Raw genomic sequence first — 17,814 nt, 5'->3', positions numbered from 1 at the left:
ACCACAGCTGTGATTGAGGGCCTAGTATACTAGAGTCCTGTGGATATTTACACCACACCTATACAGTCGACTATGCAGAGAATCAAAAGTAACAATCACTCAAATAAAAGATGCATTTCCTTTTTTGCTTTGAGTGGAAAATATGATCTTCATATTAATTTCTCCACCTGTCCTGCCTTCAAGGCTTCCTATCCTATCCTATCCTATCCTATCCTATCCTATCCTATCCTATCCTATCCTATCCTATCCTATCCTATCCTACCCATTTTCAGAGCATGCCTAATGGCCTGCATCACAAAATGAAGGCAGAAGAGCTATCCCTCTCCTCCTATAAAGCTCAATGGTTACAGAAGTCACCTGGGACAAGTAACTTCTCCTCCACTTATTACTGGTCTGTTATACCCAACCTTTCATATATGTCAGGCCACTGAGTAGCATGTCTGCCTATAGCTGCAGAAAGGTGCATAAGTCAGGAGGTAAGAGGCATTTGTCTAGGGACTCTTATCACTTAAGCTCTACCTGCTGTGATGCAGGGCTTGATGGATTCAGTTACCTGACAAAGATGCTCAAACCAAGAAAAATGCAAATAACAAAGGAAGCTTTACTTTTTATTGAAAATGTAAAAATCATGTGAATCATGTACAATATTTTCTCATAAGGAAAATTTTAGCTGTTTCATAATGTTTCACACAATCGTAAAACATTTGATTTTTATAAAGACTTTTTCATAAAACAAATATAAAACTGAAGTAGTATTACAAAGCCATTTTCTAAATTGTCAACAGAGAACTGAAAATTTTTAATAGATTAATTTGCACAATTGGCAGGAGGAAGGACTCTTTCATTTGTTAACCTGCAAGAGGACACATAAAGTTATAGAGGGGCATGTGTTTTTTGCTTCAAAATGTTTCAATCAAGTAGCATGTTAAAACAGTATAGATGTGAATTCATAGGACAGTACACATTCTAGAACTGTGTTTCTCTACACTACCTCAGTGCAATGGTAATTCAGTGTAAATATCTACAGTGTTTCATTGATTTAATACTTGTGTTCAAGTATGTGTCCATAAGAACAATCAGAATTCCTACTTAGGTATTTTAATTTTCATGTTTATAATATAAGTTACAGTAGATTATCCCCTTCAGTATGTTTCTAAATCAAATGAACTATATTCACAATATATTCTGTAATAACCTGTTCAATAATGTTAGCTTACTCACCTCAATATCTGTTGCAGAATACACAAGCTCATTCTGTCTCTGAATGCCAAAAATATAGTAAAATTAAAATGGAGATTATTTCCATATACAACAAAACTATTCGGCTAAATTAAAATTAATTCAAGATAATATGATCTTTTTTTTTTCTTTTTTTTTTCAACAGAGATGACCCTACTGAAAATAAACATTTAAAATATTATTTACTATTTATTAAGAATTCTGATGAATGTATCAAAAATTGGTCATATAAAAGTTCATTACAGAAATATCAGCATATAAAACAAGTTGGCTGTCTAACCACAATAATCAAGGATAAAAATAAATTAATTTGATTAAATTACATGTAATGTGATAATATTTGGTCTGAATAAGCGTGCGTGCGTGTGTGTGTATAAATAGTGATTGCAAAGAGCTGAGAGCCAGACGGCCTAGCAGAGGTCAACTCTTTTGTTGCATTTTTTGCGCATAAAAGTCCCTGCATGTCTCACAGCACCGCTGATACCACCTCATGTCTTGACAGAGGTTCTTCTCTCTTATCACTCTGCAGTACACAGGCCACTGGTCTCCCAGGCACTTGAATGTTAAAGCAGCTGTGAAATAACAACAAAACCAAATATACATGACTGTTACATTTATTAGAGGAAAATCAGGTAGCAAAGGTGATGAAGACACCAGAAGTGTATCTGGGGGACAGAAAGGAGCACAGCTGTAGCTATTCAACTAAAGAAAGAAATTTAAAAATCCTCCTGCTGTCAATATTTGCAACATTTTTTTTTTTTTTAATTAAGCTTACAAACTAGACTAAGTTGCACTGAAACCAATTAGTTCTATGTCATACAGTGGTCTCCTCATCAGAGAGTGAAGCCCATCTTTCTACCTTATACAGAGGTGACCTGGGGCAGGGGTGAGAGCTTTATGGTGACTGCAGAGCCAGCTCAGGCAAAGCAACATGAAGGGGCAGCTCCAGCTAAAACCACCCTCAACCTGAGACTGAATTTGCCACTGGAAAACCAGGAAGCCTAGCCTGAAATACATGAAGTGGGTTAACAAGGACACATGTAAGAGGATTTTTTTTTTTTAATTTTTTTAAAATCAGGGTCAGGTAGGGACATGCAGGAAATAAAGCACAGAGACTGCTGATGGTTTTCTGATTAGCTTTGGCTCAAGAAATAAAGAGTTCTGTCATGTTGTCAATGGACGGAAAATGAACAAAACTATATCTCACATGATCTTTGTGAAATAATCTGGACCTTTTGTTTTTTCACTTTTCTTTTACAGATGCCACACTATGAGGCACTCTTATAAAGTTTGAAGACAATTAGCAAGTCTCATGACCCATTTCATAATGCAAGTACATTTTATAGAATTGATGATTGTTGATACATAGGAAAATACACATGTCCAGGCCCAACTGTCACATTTTATGCTTCTAAAATATACAAAACTGCATTTCAACATCCTGAAATGAAGGGTTTCTCTCCTCTCCAAATATAATAAAAAATGCTGGATATTTTTTTCAAAATTGTCTTCCAATACACGGGTCGGATTGCATCATCCTTTTAGCCACTCCTGATGGGTCTTCCCCCCTCCATGTAAATATCTGGGTGTTACCTTCATGTCTTTTCATGTTTGATCTTTACCCAGTTATTCAGGTTGTTCTATTAGTAGTATTAGTATGCTTTCCGACTGTGGGAATCCCTGACTACCAAATTCTCCCCAGAAACCTTCCAAAATGCAGGGACATCAAATTAGCCTGAAAATCCATTACTTGGTGCACTATCCCTCTTCCCGTAGTTGTTATAATTCATTGTTTTTTTATAGTAATCATAACATTCAGATGTAGAAGCCTGACTTTTCCTTGTATGCCTGTGGTACAAATCACACATATTTTCATGTGTATTGTCTTTTTTTTTTTCTTGTGAAGCCACCTGTTAATCCACCCATTTTGTTTATAAAAGCCTCCTTCAATAAGGGTACCTCAAATTTGGATCTTTGCAGTTATTCAAGCTGTAGGACATATGTGGAATTAATATGGGAAAACTGTGAGAAACAGAGCAAAAGAAATCAACATAATCTAAAAATCATCATAAACATTGAACTGAAAAAGAAGTCAGTCTTACAGAGAATTTGATTTACTCTCCTTTTTTTCACAGAAGGATAAGAGAAACTGAGAATGTATTTATCAAAGAGAAGAGATACTGCTGTCCTTATCAGCTTCCACTAACCCTACCTCTAAACCCAAGGGATCTCTACTGCATAATAGTTATGTAACTGGAGGCAAAAATGTTCAATACATTCAATAGAAGCACTGCAATATGCATTTCAGAGATGCAATGGATTCTGACTCCTGTTGGATTAAATTAACCTGTATATTACTAACATCAGTGCTACATAATCCATTCTCTGGAGAAAACATAACTGAATCTTTTCTTGTGCCCTTCATATTACGTCAAGTTTTAATGAATCCGAGACTATCTTTTCTGTGCAACTTGGCTCATTGTATTTGTGACACAAAGCTGCTTATACCTTCCAAGAAGGAGAGTCTCAGTGATGGAGCAATGGTCTTTTGCTTCTGAAAGATCAATTGAACAACAACAACAAAAAAACAGCTGTGAAGGGCAACCTCACAAGAGTGAAATTGAAGAGGATAGGGCCATATGCAACAGCTGCTATCTCATCCAGCAAACTCACACAATGTCCATTACTCAGTAGTGCTTAAGGATTAAAAACTTCAAAGAGAAATATCCTTCGGTGACTTGAGGAAGGATTACTGGTAATGGGACTGGTGCTTCTTTTAGCAGCTTTGTTGGTAAGAGGGTAAAGTGGATTTAAGTGCAACTTCTAACAAGTTTGCTGACAGCCCCAAGCTGTGCAGTGCAGTCAACATGCTGGAAGGAAAGAATGCAACCCAGCGGGGCCTTGACAGGCTTGAGATGATGGAGGGCTGGAGCACCTCTCCTGTGAAGACAGGCTGAGAGTGTTGGGGTTGTTCAGCATCAAGAAAAGAAGGCTTCAGGGAGACCATATAGCAGCCTTCCACTACCTGAAGAGTCTTTACAAGAAAGCTGGAGAGCGACTTTGTATAAAGACACATGTTGATAGGACAAAGGGTATGGGGTTTAAACCGGAAGAGGGTAGATTAAGGTTAGACATCAGAAAGAAATTCTTCAGTGTTAGGGTGGTGAGACACTGGAACAGGTTGCCCAGGGAAGCTGTGGATGCTCCCTCCTAGCAGTGTTCAAGGCCAGGCTGGATGAGGCTTTGAGAAACCTGATCTAGTGGGAAGTGTCCCAGCAGCGGATTTGGAACTAGATAATCATTAAAGCCTCTCCCAACTCAAACCACTCTATGATTCTATGATTACATACAGCCTGAAAAGCTAGACTTGTTTTCTACGAAGAAGTAATCTATTTAGCAGGAGGTTTTATCTTATTAAGGGCTCTGGAAAAATAATCTAAAAAAGGATATGCTGTTTTACAGCAAGCCTTTGAATATTCCCTAGACATGCTCAAGGAGCAGACAAGCAATCTGGGCAGCTAATGGTAAGAACCTCATCCACAGCCCATGAAGAAATAAAAATAAACAGAATTAACAGTTCTGTAGTTATGCAATAACTTCACTTCTTTAAGATCAACAGAGACCTGTGTTTCTCCAGAACACCAAACATCTTCATGTTAGTAATTTTCCTCCACACATTCTAATGCATCAGGCATAGATTCTAGACATCTGAACTAAAAGCAAGTAGAAAGAGCTTTCTGTATTTGAGGAACAAGTAGGCACCTCCTTGATCTCACAAATATCACAAAAACATAGTCTGCAGAGCTTTTGAAGAGAAAACAAAACATTTAGTTACTTCAGGAATATTTGATAAAATTGAGTGGACAAGCATATATGATGTCTTTATAATGTCTCTAGTATAAACATGTTTTTCATCTCAGTTGTTTTGTGTCCATAATATCATACAGTCTCATAATATTGTCCTTCCTTGAATAATAAACCCCTCAACCATTCTAAGGAACATTCTCTGATGTACACACTGGAAAACTGAGGCTGAGATGAGCATAGAACTTACATCTCCTGAGTCTTAGCCCTCTGTTTTCAAACTGAGAATGGCATTACTCTATGGAAAGAAAGAACTAAGAAGAGATTTCCATCTGGAATGCATCCTTTTAACTGCTTACCTAACCTAGGTGATGTTATTGTGTTAACATTAACTTTCTCATTGCAGGCGTGGAGATGACAGGGTCTGTAAGCTGCAGGCTTTTCTGAGGAAAAGCATTCATTGCCATGTCTTCCCGTGATCTTGTGCATGCACTGGATGACTCGGGACTGCATCCCTTTGCCACAGGTGACAGAGCACTGGAACACACATAAGACACACATTAATTTGAAAGGTATTTTTGTTGCAAACATGCAAATGAGATACCAGTCCAGGTGGCATTAGTGGCTGTTCATTCAGTTGTCAGCATTCCAAGATTTCAGCCTTCCATTCTGTTAGCTAAATGAAAATCAATTTTAAAGGCAGAATAAATTGGCAATATTTATTGAAGAACTAATTCTGGCATCCTGTTGCTGTCAAGTTCAGTTCTGGAGAGTCTGTGATGAAACTGGAATGATGCAATGTGCCTTAAAGAGAGCAGCGGCTGTTCTTTGTTATCCAAATCCTAATTTACTTTTGTTAGAAGTGAAAGTGATGGAGCAAAACAAAATGCTTACGGACACTAACCAAGTTAAGCATTTTTTACTAAGCCATTACTTCTGCCTGTGCAAAAGTGCTTTTCCTACTGAGCAGAGAGTATGTCTCATCTTTGCATCACAACATCATGCTTTCATGTGTGTCCCACAAATAAAACACACACAAGATGGCACATCTTGTAGCCACAGAAAATGACAGAAATAGAACAGCTGACCACAGTAACAGTGCTAGCATTCTACTTCTATCAAAGTAATGCAACATATTAGAATGAAAGTTTGGGCAGTACTCTACAGATGCAAACAAAATCTATTCAAAACCAACAAAATGCATACTTTCCCTTTTGCTGTTTTTGAATAAATTTTCACAGGGTATGATTTATTTTTGTTTCCATTAGCAGATGTTAAATTGCTTTAACTACAAGTTTGTTCAAAATTTGTATCTTGTAATTTGCTCATACTGGCTAACTCTTTTGCCTCAAGTACTCACAAATTTCATTAAGTTTTGGATAAATTTACTGTAGAATACATCTTTGATTATTGATAGATTTCTTGCAACAAATGATAGGAGCACTGGCTCAAAATTTATCACAACACCACCCACATAATCATGAAAATATTTTTATTCTAAAAAATCTTAATTACATAAATATTCAGAACACATCTCTTCAGGATGCTTAAAGAAGGAGCTGAAAAAATGTTGAAATAAGAGAGAAAAACAAGGAGAGGGTGCTATAGCATAAGAGTTTTCCCAACCATCCGGTCTCAAGATGGTGATGAAGTAGTATACTTTTCTGAAAAGAAAGAATAAATTTTGAGTGCAGGAAACACTAACGGGTTTTTTCACATTTAGTTTTGTTATCTGATTTTAAGTGATACTTTAAATGCTGTTACACATTCCAAATGGTAAAGAGAGGGTTTGCCCTTATATGTGTACATCAATGGAAATAAGACTCGTGTCTTTTGGATCCATGAGGTGCCAGAAGGGGTACAAGAGACGAGGATATACACTTGAAGGGTATTTTTACGAGGGACTGAATGAGGCCCGAAGCACACTTCAGCTTGTAACCATATGAAATCAAACAATGGAACTCTATACAGGCAGCAGGGGGACTTCATTTTGTTTCTGTTCACAGTGATGTTTATCAAGAATAACTCCAGGAAGTCAATAAAGAACTAAAATTTCTCACAAAGTTACTCACATGGAGCCTGTTTGAGCTAACACATGCAAATATATTCAATATTATATATTAAATAATATACAATAATATGTATTATATTCAACATAATGAATACATTATTTTCTATACAGTATTTTCTATTAATTTCTATTCTATTTCTATTATTTTCTATTCAACCACAGCTTAACATATGAACCCATAAACTGTTCAGAGGAAAGAATACAGCTGGTACTAAAATATTTTTGAAATAGAAGTCTGTCATCAACTTTGAATTTAGTATACTGCTTTTAAACTGCTGAAGAAGAAGCCTCTAAGCAGAACTCCTTACACTGAATTTCCTGACTTTCCCCTTTGCAGCTAAAACTAATTTGGCTTCCTATAATGACCAACATTATGCACATGGTAAACATGTATGGTTATACATATACATACCCAATTTAATCACCAATGGCAGCCAGAACATCAATCTCAGTCTTGCCAAAATTTCAGCCACTTGTCAGATTCCTCTCTCTATAATTTTTGGAGAAGTTTCTCTTAGGAATATTTTAATGGAACAGCGAGTGACACAGTGGTATAGCAAAATTTAAAAAAAACAAAAAACAAACCAACAACACAAAAACCTCCAAAACCTGAGAATGAAAGGAAGATGAAGATAATATAATGAAGATAATACTATGAAGGTAATAACATTAAGATAATCTCTAAAGATTATCACAGTGGTCTTAATTTAGTGTAATTTTGCACAAGGTATTTTATTTTTTTTTTCAGTTGAACACCAGATTGTTTACTAACTAAAACTGGTATGTATGCATCTTATTTGATCAGCTACAGATGAGCAGGACAGAAAAGACAGGTGGATCTTGTATATAAGATCTCCTGAGACTGATTTATCTGCCTTTAACCTTTGTCTATCCTAAAATAAGTTAGTGTAGCCTAGCCATACGGAGTACTGGAGAGGAGAAAGGTACTTGAAAAAAAAAAGACTTCTCTTGACAAAATGGGGTCTAATGATTTATGTACTAATTGAAAATGCATAAAAATTCACACAGGTAGGAGACTTTGTGGAGAGCACTCTGTCAGCAGTCACATCTTGTCTGCATCAAATGAGCTCTGGCCTAAAAGACCATGGTGACTGCAACTGAGACAATATGAAACAAGCAGCCAGCAGCGCTGACACGCTAATGAGTGTTCAGGCCCTGAGTTTCTATGCAGCATTTGGCAAGATTTTGCCCTTAAAATTTTAGCTGGTGAATTAACATCCCTTAAATGACTGAGCTGCTACTGGCCTTTGTGAGGCAATGCGAAGAGCTTTATGAAGCATTACAATGTTGTTTTCTTGCACGACCTATTTATTACCATCCCAGCTTTGGAGGAAGAAACTGACACTAAAAGATGATAAAACAAAATGTTTTCATTTCCTGTTCATACAGGAAATTTATTGCAAAGCAGGAAATAAGAAATTTGCCTTCTGTTTTATCTTCTTTCCCTTTCACAGAAATATACTTATTTTTAACATTGTATTTATTCCTATTTTATCAAACTGAGAACTTCTATTAAGATTTTTAAGATTTTTTTTTAAAATTGTGAAAAGGCAGGGCTAGCACACTGAGTTGCAATTGAAAACTTTCAAAGCCAGCCCCATCGGTTTACAAGTAAAGAGAGATTTTTCCAAACTGCTGATGTTTTAAAACCAACCAGGGATCTAATATGCAAGCTGCACTCTTCCTTGTTCACAAAGCAACAGCAGCAGTGGTCTACCTTCAGAGTGAAAAATTCTATTGATTAGAAAGAAAAAAAAAATAGTATCTCTTTACCATTCATATATTATCTCACATTCAAAGTAGTATGAAATAGTTTGAAACAGGGAAAACAAACAACAGGTATGGCATTTAGCAGTCCATTTGCCAGGTACAGATGGACAGTGAAATTTCGGCTTGTCTCCATTAAGTGGTATTAAACCTGGATTTGTGCTGCATTGTGCAGCTGTATAACTGAGAGCAGCCACTAAACACTGGAGAATAAAAGGCATACATAGTATTTTTATTCTTCTCACTGAAAAGGCATGGGCTTGGTCCAGTTTCAACTAGGAGAAACCTCAAGTCCTGAAAAGCAGTTAAATGCAACTCAGAGCAACAGCTCTGACCCTCATTTTGATACCCATTTTACTGAATATACACTTGTGCATTCTAGCGGAAGTAGAGTCTTCCAAAACAGTCTCCTAAGCTTGCCCCACTTTTCGATTTATCTCACTGAAAATATTCAGCCTGAGGCAAATAGCTCTCACTGGATGTGCAGCTTTCAGATTTTAGCTAACAGTTGTGTTATGTAGGTAAAGCTGCACGGCTTCTGAATACTTCTGGAGCTTCCCTGTTTAAAATTATAGCAAAGCTATCAACTTACCACAAACTAAACTTACTTTCACTTTTACATGGTAAACAATCATTTTAATCAGAAAGCAGTCTGTCAAAACTGCTTGCATTTTCTATGATTTTACATAGAAATATATTTATTAATATAACGCTTACCTATATAGAATTTACAGAAAATGCCCATTCCAAAACAATCTGTAGCAACAAGATTCACTAGATCTCAGATTAATTTCAACCCTCAGCTTTTATTACGATGTCTGAAGAATACTTTTCTATAACTCTTCTCCCCACACCCTCCACCACCCAGATACCACTCTTACACGTGCTACACTTTATTTTCATGGTTGTTAACTGCATATTACTTCTGACTGTTCAGATGACCTACACTTTAAGGCCATGCAGCCGACTAGCAAAAATTCCCATAGGACAACTGTGCCTGTAGGTTTAGACTGAATGTTCTAATACACAGACAGAGCTTTTTTATGTGGTTGTTAATCTGGGCATTTTGGACATATTCCTAAAGTTACTGTAAAAGTGTTCCAGCATCAAGACATGTAAAGCATTCCTTTTTAAGTTTACAAAAATTCTGGGAAAATTTCGTTAACAGCTCTTTTTAAGAAGAGGTTTTCTTTCTTTCAAATAAAATCTACCCACCCTGTTTGAATTTTGTCCTACTTTTGAACTTCTTTTAGACATAATTTCAAGGACAAAAATCTAGGCATAAAATATAACAACTGTTACACTTGGCATGCACAACCATTACCCAGGATTCCTTCTTTCTCTTCCCTGCCAAAGATAGATATTCTGGACAGAATGCATATTCCCAAGGCCAACAGCTGGGGAAGGTGCTGTAATGCCTTAGCTGTTTCCAGCTGGCCTTCATAAAAAATAGGAGTTCCTAAATTAAGGGGAAAATTGTCACTGGCAGACAGTAACAATCAAAATGCAACTTTCTGACAAGACAACAGGCAATCAATGCATAGGCTGATACAACAAAAAACTCAATCTGTGACAAGTGTAAGTAGCATTCAAAATGGAGAGTGATGTGCCCACAAGGAAACACAGTGGTAAGTTCTACTGGAAATTATTAGTAGAACATTCCTAATAGTTTATTTACTGGTTCATCAGTTCCAGCATTTAAGGAGTTTCAACTTCTTCATAAAATGAGTATGAAACAAGGATAGCAAGCACTCAAACTTTAGCAGCAGCATTCATATTTGCTGTCATGCTTGCAGTCTTTCTATGTATCTTGAATTTTTTTTAAGTTTTCTTTGAAGGCAGGTAGATGAAGTGATAGAATTGTTTTGAACAAAAGCTACATACTGACTTAAATGCTACTAAATGTAGCAAATAATCTGCAGTTTATTTATGAACTTTTTTTTTTGTTTTGCAAAGGCATTTATGAATAGTGTAACTAATACAAAAATAGAGACTAGAGGATCCAGACATAAGACGGAGTCCCAGTTCTCCCACACATCACTTCCAGGAAGGTCTTTCTGCCTCTCATTTCTGACACACCCAGTTCCTCAGTATGTGAATGCCAAATTTAAAATTCAGAACTTGTGGCAAGTTCAGCTGAAAAAATTCTGATGTTGGTCTCTTCAAAGTTTAGCAAGTTTGAGTTGTTGATATTAATTTTATTTTTTCTTTTCTCCTTTTCTTTCTCCTCTGATTTTTATTTCTAGCTTTCCTTTCCAAAATAATTAGTACTGGGTAACTGTTCAGAAGAGAAAATATTTTGATTAAAACAGGCAGAGCCCCAGCTCACCTTTTGTTAAGCTGGACTAGAGATAGAATTCCTATAGAGGAAGTGTTCATCACCCGGGACCTGGTGATGAGAATTTGGACCCTCTATTTATCCTTTTTTAATTTTTAACTTAAAAATCCTTGTTAACTTCCCATGTGGAACAATTCAATTGTTTGATGGATGATGCAGAACTGCCTTTGGCAGCAAGACAGAAAGCAACTAAAAGTTGGTAAGTAAAATTTGGTTGTAGAAAACATGTACAACTTGGTGTAATATGATGAGTACTGAAGCAACAAACATAATTTTTCTAGGAGAGTATATAAAAATCTATACTTGAAAATATAATTAGTCATGTACTCCAGATGAGTTTGATAGGCTTCAATCTTAAGAGACTCTCTGGACTCAGTCTGGAAGTAGCAAATTCTTTTTCTCTTTTATATCTGAGGGATACAGGCTCTAGAGGAAGGACACTCAGAAAAGACAAGGAAGAGGTGTCACCTTCTACCTCAGGGACCAGCTGGAGCGCATGGAGATCCAGCTGGGGATGAGGATCTGACCATGAGTTTATGGATCAGGATTAAAGGAAGAGCAGGAACAGCCACCCAGCGAGGAAGACTGAATGTACAAGGGCCTTTATAAATGGACAGAAGCAGCCTCAAATTTGCATGAGGCTGACTGGTCTCATGAGGGACTTCAAACACCCAGACATATGTTGGTGGGACAACACACAAGGGCATGAGCAAGCCAAGAAGTTCCTGGATAAGTTCCTCCTCCAAGTGACAGAGGACCCAATGAGGAGAGGTGCTGTGCTGGACCTTGTTATCACCAACAAGGATGGGCTGGTGGGAAACATAAAGCTCGAGGGAAGCCTTGGCAGCAGTGCCATGAAACAGTGTAGTTCAAGACACTCAGGGCAATTAGGAGGACCTAAGGTTAATATTCTGGTTAATAATCAAGGATCACCTCCTCCAAGCCCAGGAGCAATGTATCCCAACAAAGAGAAAGGCAGACAATAATGCCAGGAGGCCTGTGTGGATGAAAAAGTAGCTCCTGGACACACTTGAATATAAAAATACTGTCTACAGATGGTGGAAGAAAGGATAAGTAGCCTGGGAGGAATACAGAGGAATTGTCTGAGCAGCCAGGTTAGGAAAGCTAAAGCCTTAAAAACCTTAAAAACTCTCTGAGTTGGAGAGACATGGACTTGACAGATGGACCACTTGATACTGGAAGCAGGACTCAAACACCTGCAGTCAACAGCTTGTATTCCAAGTGGACATCAGTGATGATTAGCATTCACCATGTGCCAGTACAGGGACCAGCATTGATTAACATCTTTGTCAGCAACACTGACAGTGGGACTGAGTGAACCCTCATCGATTTTTCAGTCACCAAGCTTTGTGGCATGGTCAACATTCTGGAGGGAAGGGATACCATCCAGGGGGAACGTGAAAGGCTTGAGAGGTGGGTCATGCAAACCACAAGGAGTTCAACAAAGACACATCCAAGGTCCCACACTTGGGTCAAGGCAACCCCAAGTCCAGTTACAGGCTGAGCAGAGAACAGATTGAGAACAGCTCAGAGGAAAAGGACTTGGTGGTGTTGATTGATGAACAACTAAACGTGAGCCAACAATGTGCACTTGCAGCCTCGAAAGCCAACCCCATCCTAAGCTGCATCAAAAAAAGTGTGGCCAGCAGGATGAGGGAGGTGATTCTCGCACTCTACTCATGAGATCCCACCTGGAATATTGTGTCCAGTTTTGAAGCCCCCAACATAGCAAGGACATGTAACTCTTTCAGTGAGTCCAAGGGAGGGTCACAAAGATCATCAGTCTTGAAGCACCTGTCTTATGAAGACAGGCTGAGATAGTTGGGTTTGTTCAGACTCGAGAAGAGAAGGCTCCAGGAAGACCTTATAGCAGCCTGCTAGGACCTGAAGGGGTCCTACAGCAAAGCTGGAGAGGGACTTCTTAGAAGGACATGTAGTGATAGGACAAGTGGGAATTATTTTAAACAAAAAGAGAGTAGATTTAGATTAGGTATTAGGAAGAAATTTTTCACTGCTACGGTGATGAGATACTTGCACAGGTTGCCTAGAGGGTCTGTGGATACCCCCTCTCTGTCAGTGTTCAAGGCCACATTGGATAGGGCTTTGAGCAACCTGACTCAGTGGAAGATGCCCCTGCCTGTGGCAGCGGGTTTGGAACTATATGATCTTTAAGGTCTTTTCCAAACCAAATCAGTCCATGCTTCTATATTTGAAACCTAGGTTCCATTCCCCAATATCTGTCTTGCATGAACTAATGAAACACAGTCATCCACTGTCTAAAAGAAGTTCAGAAGTAGGACAAAATTCAAACAGGGTGGGTAGATTTTATTTGAAAGAAAACCTTTTTTTAAAAAGAACTATTAACTATATTTATCCCAGATTTTTTGTAATCTTAAGCAGGAATGGCTTTCATGTCTTGCTGCTTGTACAATTTTACAGTAACTTTAGCTGTTTTGTACCACAGAAAGTTAAGCATTTGCCTTTAAATAACATCACACTACGTAGCACTTTCAAGTTTTTCTGGTAATATAAGTAAAAGAAAGAGCTCATTCCTAATAATGACTTTACTACCATTCACCAAATGGTAGTACCAAATTTGGATCATGAGATGGTCTAAAGTGACATCAGGTAGCTCAGCTAAACGGTTATGAAAGATATTTATAAAACAAACTCAGAATTTATGAGGAAATTGAGCCTTATGGACTTTTTTGTTTTTTCTTAACTGAAGTACCATGCCAGTACATACAGGTCATTACTTTTGAGATAAAAACTGTAAAAGAGAAACTTAGAAAATGAAGTTGAAGATAACTTACAACTGCCAATAAAACTTGGTTAATTTTCACTTCAAAATATTTAAACACAATCTTCTTAGGAAGAAAATGGATTTCCTGAAAATTATTCTAACTGCTTTATTAGTAGGAAAACCATACTGAAGTGTAGGACTTTCATTATGTAGACGTACTGGAGTGACCCAAAAGCATGACTGTTCTGAGGGAGCTACCATAGGGTCACGGGATTGACAGCACTGACCTGGCTTCTTGTGATGTTGTGATAAACTTACCAAAAAATGAGCATTACTTTTGGGTGAATTCTGATTTATGTCAATGGTACTGGAAGTATTGTGAGCAAGATTAGGTAAGGTAACTCTGGAGTTTAAACATTAATCTCTGAACAACAGCCTGGAAAAGCACAGACAAAGCACAAAAGTAAATCTAATGCTATTTAAAAACATACAATATTGCTTGTAACTCTTTGAAACTCATAAATTAGAAAATTTTAGTAGCTATTCTGATTCTGTCTTGCCAGTCACAAATCACAGACCTTAGGTTAAAGCAATTATTTTAAAATAAATTTCCAATAATAAGCTACTAATTATATTTTTAAAGTATTTTCAGTTACAAGCAATTAGAAAACAGTAAAAAATGAGAATCACAGATTAAAACAAAATAACAAAAAACCCCAACAATAAATACAGTTGTGATAAAACGAGGATTTGGTAGAAGATTGAGGTTAGCACAATAATCCATATCTGAAACATTAGTATCTATGTTAGCCGCATGAAAAATTTGATTTAAAAATGCATGAAAGAAAAGGTTTTTCAAGACACAAAAATCAGTCATATCCCACAAGAGCAGAAGGATTACATGAACTCTAGCACAACCCAAGTGGACTGGCTAAATGGTTACACATTGGCAGATGATACAGGCAGAGATAATAAAAAAATATTTTAAAAGGGAGAGATGTTATCTTAAGAGATGGAGATACACCAGGCAAAGCAATGCCTACTGAACTGACAGCACTGGACTGATTCAATTTTCAACTAATTTTCAACTAATTCAATTTTGCTGTACATACTAAAATCTTCAGAATGATTTGTCATCTATCAGAGAAAGAATCTAGGCATTATCATGAACATACTGATAAAATCTTTTTGACAATGTGTATCATTAAGCAAAAGTAAGAAAGAATGTGAGGGCAGAAATTAGAGAAATGAGCATGCAGAAAAAACTCGTACTGAAAAGATGAAAAATGTCTGTGGTTCAAAATGTCAGGGGACTGGTGTTGTCCTCCATACTGTGGGACCAACCATGAAAATTTAGACTAACTGCAGTTTTACAATGTAGACTCAGGTACATAATCAGTTATTGTAAAGAGACTGGAGATCCTTATGTAGAATAGGCTGTACGTATACACATATTTCAGTTAAGTGAAATTCTGGGAGGATATAAGAGAAGCTGCTCCTCTAGTTTGTTTTGTCCCCTCCTTCCCTGTCCAATGTTACTTGTTATTTCATTAGTTCCTTTCCCACTTGTAATGCTATGTGATGGTACTCATAAATTCAGCATAGCTCCTTAGAGACCCTGAAATTGTGATGATATGCATTCTGCTCATTGGCCCATAATGTTTCTCGTTGTAATGGTTGTGTACTAGTATGTTAAAAGATTTCACTGGTAAAGTGAACTTATCTACCTGCTGCACTGTGTATCCCCCTTCCATTGCTCAAAAATCCCAGCAGCCCTCAACAACAATTGAGAGGTATTTTTGGGAAAGCACATAGTGAAGTCCTAACTATAGGTCATTGTTCCTATTCAGTAATACCAAAGCCAATTTTTAATCTATATTTATAAGCATACTTGTGCATATGTACGTTCCCTGCAGCAGTAACACCTGGCTTATAACCAGAAAAATTGGTATTCAGCCTGCTCTAGACTGCACTACAATGGCTTTGAAGTGGCAAAGAAAGTGAAGGGAAGCTGCTCCTGACACTCTCTGTGACTTGTGCCTTTGTAGCTGTATGACACATCTTCTGCTAGGTGTGAACTTGTATGCTTTGCCTGGTCTTGTTTCCTTCAATAGGCCACATCCAAATGTTCAAGGACAGCACTGAGCAAGCCTCAGCCCAAACAAGTGGGTTCCTGTGATCTTCTCTGTAGTAGAAACACTTAACAGTTATCCAGAGCTTTTGTATTTGTACTTCTAGTACTAATAATTATAGCTAATGTGGGGTTTGTGTGTGTTCTGCTTATTTTTGCTTCTAATTATAGTTTTATAGTTGCTAATGTAACTTTTTTCACTTGAAGGCAAGCTCCATTTCTTTCTGAAAAATCAGATCCATTACTGAAGATTAATATTACTATACAAATCTACGTGCACAATTTTCTCTTTGTGAAGACACTCAATAAATGTCATGATATTTAAACATTTTAACTAAACTTACCCCTGAAATCATACCTTTGTATTACTCTGTAAAGTTTCGAGAATCCTTTCACCTAGTTGGTCCAAAAAAAAGCAGAATGTGTTCACTTGACAATATCATTTTATCAATCCACTTCTCATTAAAGCGTTTGAGCTTAATTTTTGGGAGCTGAAGCAATTAATTTTAAATTTTAAAGAATACCTGAAGAATATTCTTGCTATTCTAGACATAAAATTTTTTTATCACATTGTGTATAGTCAAAGATGATTTTTAAACTTCTATTATTTATCTTCATTGGTCTCATATACATACATACTTTATACTTCTTTGAATATTACAAATGGCTGCTCCAAAATTCTACTCCATTGCCCATTGTTATGATCCTATCATACCCTGATGAATTTATCCAAAGTTGCTGGTATATCATATCAAACTGGAGTTTTGAAGTATTATTTTCAAAATCCACTCTCCAAATTATTCTCCTTTCCACAATTAATCCTGCTCCATTCCAAAATTCATCACCAAATGGTTCATTTATTGCAGCAACGTTCGGAATATTCTAGATAATAGAAAAAAAATATATACATAGCTTTCTCTACAAAGTGCCCTGGACCTGCTGTTTGAGTACTCTATGATGTTGACTTGTAAGATTTTTTTTGAAAATGACTTCTTTAATGAATCACAAACTCATAGAACCATCATAGTTGGAAAAAATGCTAAGATCACCATGTCCAACCAATAACAACCCCATGCCAAATTCAAGAAATAATAAATAAATAAATATATATATATCATTATGCATACTATAGCACGTCCTGAGGTGCCTTAACTATATGGTTTTTAAATATCTTCAGGGATGGTGCCTTCTCCCTGGGCAGCCTGTTCCAGCACCTGACTACTCTGTCACTAAAGAAATTCTTCCTAATACCTAGTCTGAATTATGTGAAGTTACCTCTAGTAAGCCAAGCAGACGTGTAAACATGCGGTTCAGATGCATTTCATTTCACCTCTTCCCTTCCTACTCATTTATCCTTAGATAACTAATTCCTCTGAGCAGGTCTCTGTTCCCACATAGATTTGAAATGAGTGGCAATGAGCAGCTTAGTAAAGGAAACTGCTGCTAAATCCTTAGCAAAGGAGACTGGGCTACACCTTACCCAAGCTGATGCTAGAGTAGTAGATATGGTGACCTTTCTCATCTGAAGATGACTTGTACACTGCTAAGTACAGTATTCCAAGGATGACATTCCCTGAGAAAAGATTGTAATTAGTAATGTTGCTAGCTAATGTCCAGGAGCTCAGTTTGAGCCTTCACTCTTTACTTTCTCATCCTTATTTTCCTCACATATGCAGGCA

At 37.1% G+C, this 17,814-nt stretch overlaps 1 protein-coding gene and 1 long non-coding RNA gene across 2 annotated transcripts in view; both read right to left on the bottom strand.

Moving 5' to 3' along the window:
- Positions 1-577: 577 nt before the first annotated feature.
- The window catches only part of ADAMTS19 (ADAM metallopeptidase with thrombospondin type 1 motif 19), a 120,526-nt gene continuing 103,289 nt past the window's right edge, over positions 578-17,814 (bottom strand). Inside the window, exons 22-23 of the mRNA XM_071730577.1 lie at positions 5,403-5,580; positions 578-1,811 (exon numbers count right to left, since the gene is read on the bottom strand). Coding sequence (XP_071586678.1) covers positions 1,660-1,811; positions 5,403-5,580 — 330 coding nt within the window. The 3' untranslated portion in view covers positions 578-1,659. The remainder of the gene's footprint in view (positions 1,812-5,402; positions 5,581-17,814) is intronic.
- LOC139789858 (uncharacterized) lies at positions 14,052-16,255 on the bottom strand. The gene is made up of 2 exons (XR_011723269.1): positions 14,373-16,255; positions 14,052-14,203 (listed from the first exon to the last, which is right to left on the bottom strand). It is a non-coding gene; the product is annotated as an uncharacterized lncRNA (long non-coding RNA).

This window comes from Heliangelus exortis, chromosome Z, assembly GCF_036169615.1.
Source record: "Heliangelus exortis chromosome Z, bHelExo1.hap1, whole genome shotgun sequence".
NCBI classification, from domain to species: Eukaryota; Metazoa; Chordata; class Aves; order Apodiformes; family Trochilidae; genus Heliangelus; species Heliangelus exortis.
Note: the sequence above shows the minus strand (reverse complement) of the source record. Positions and strands in the feature narration are given on the sequence as shown.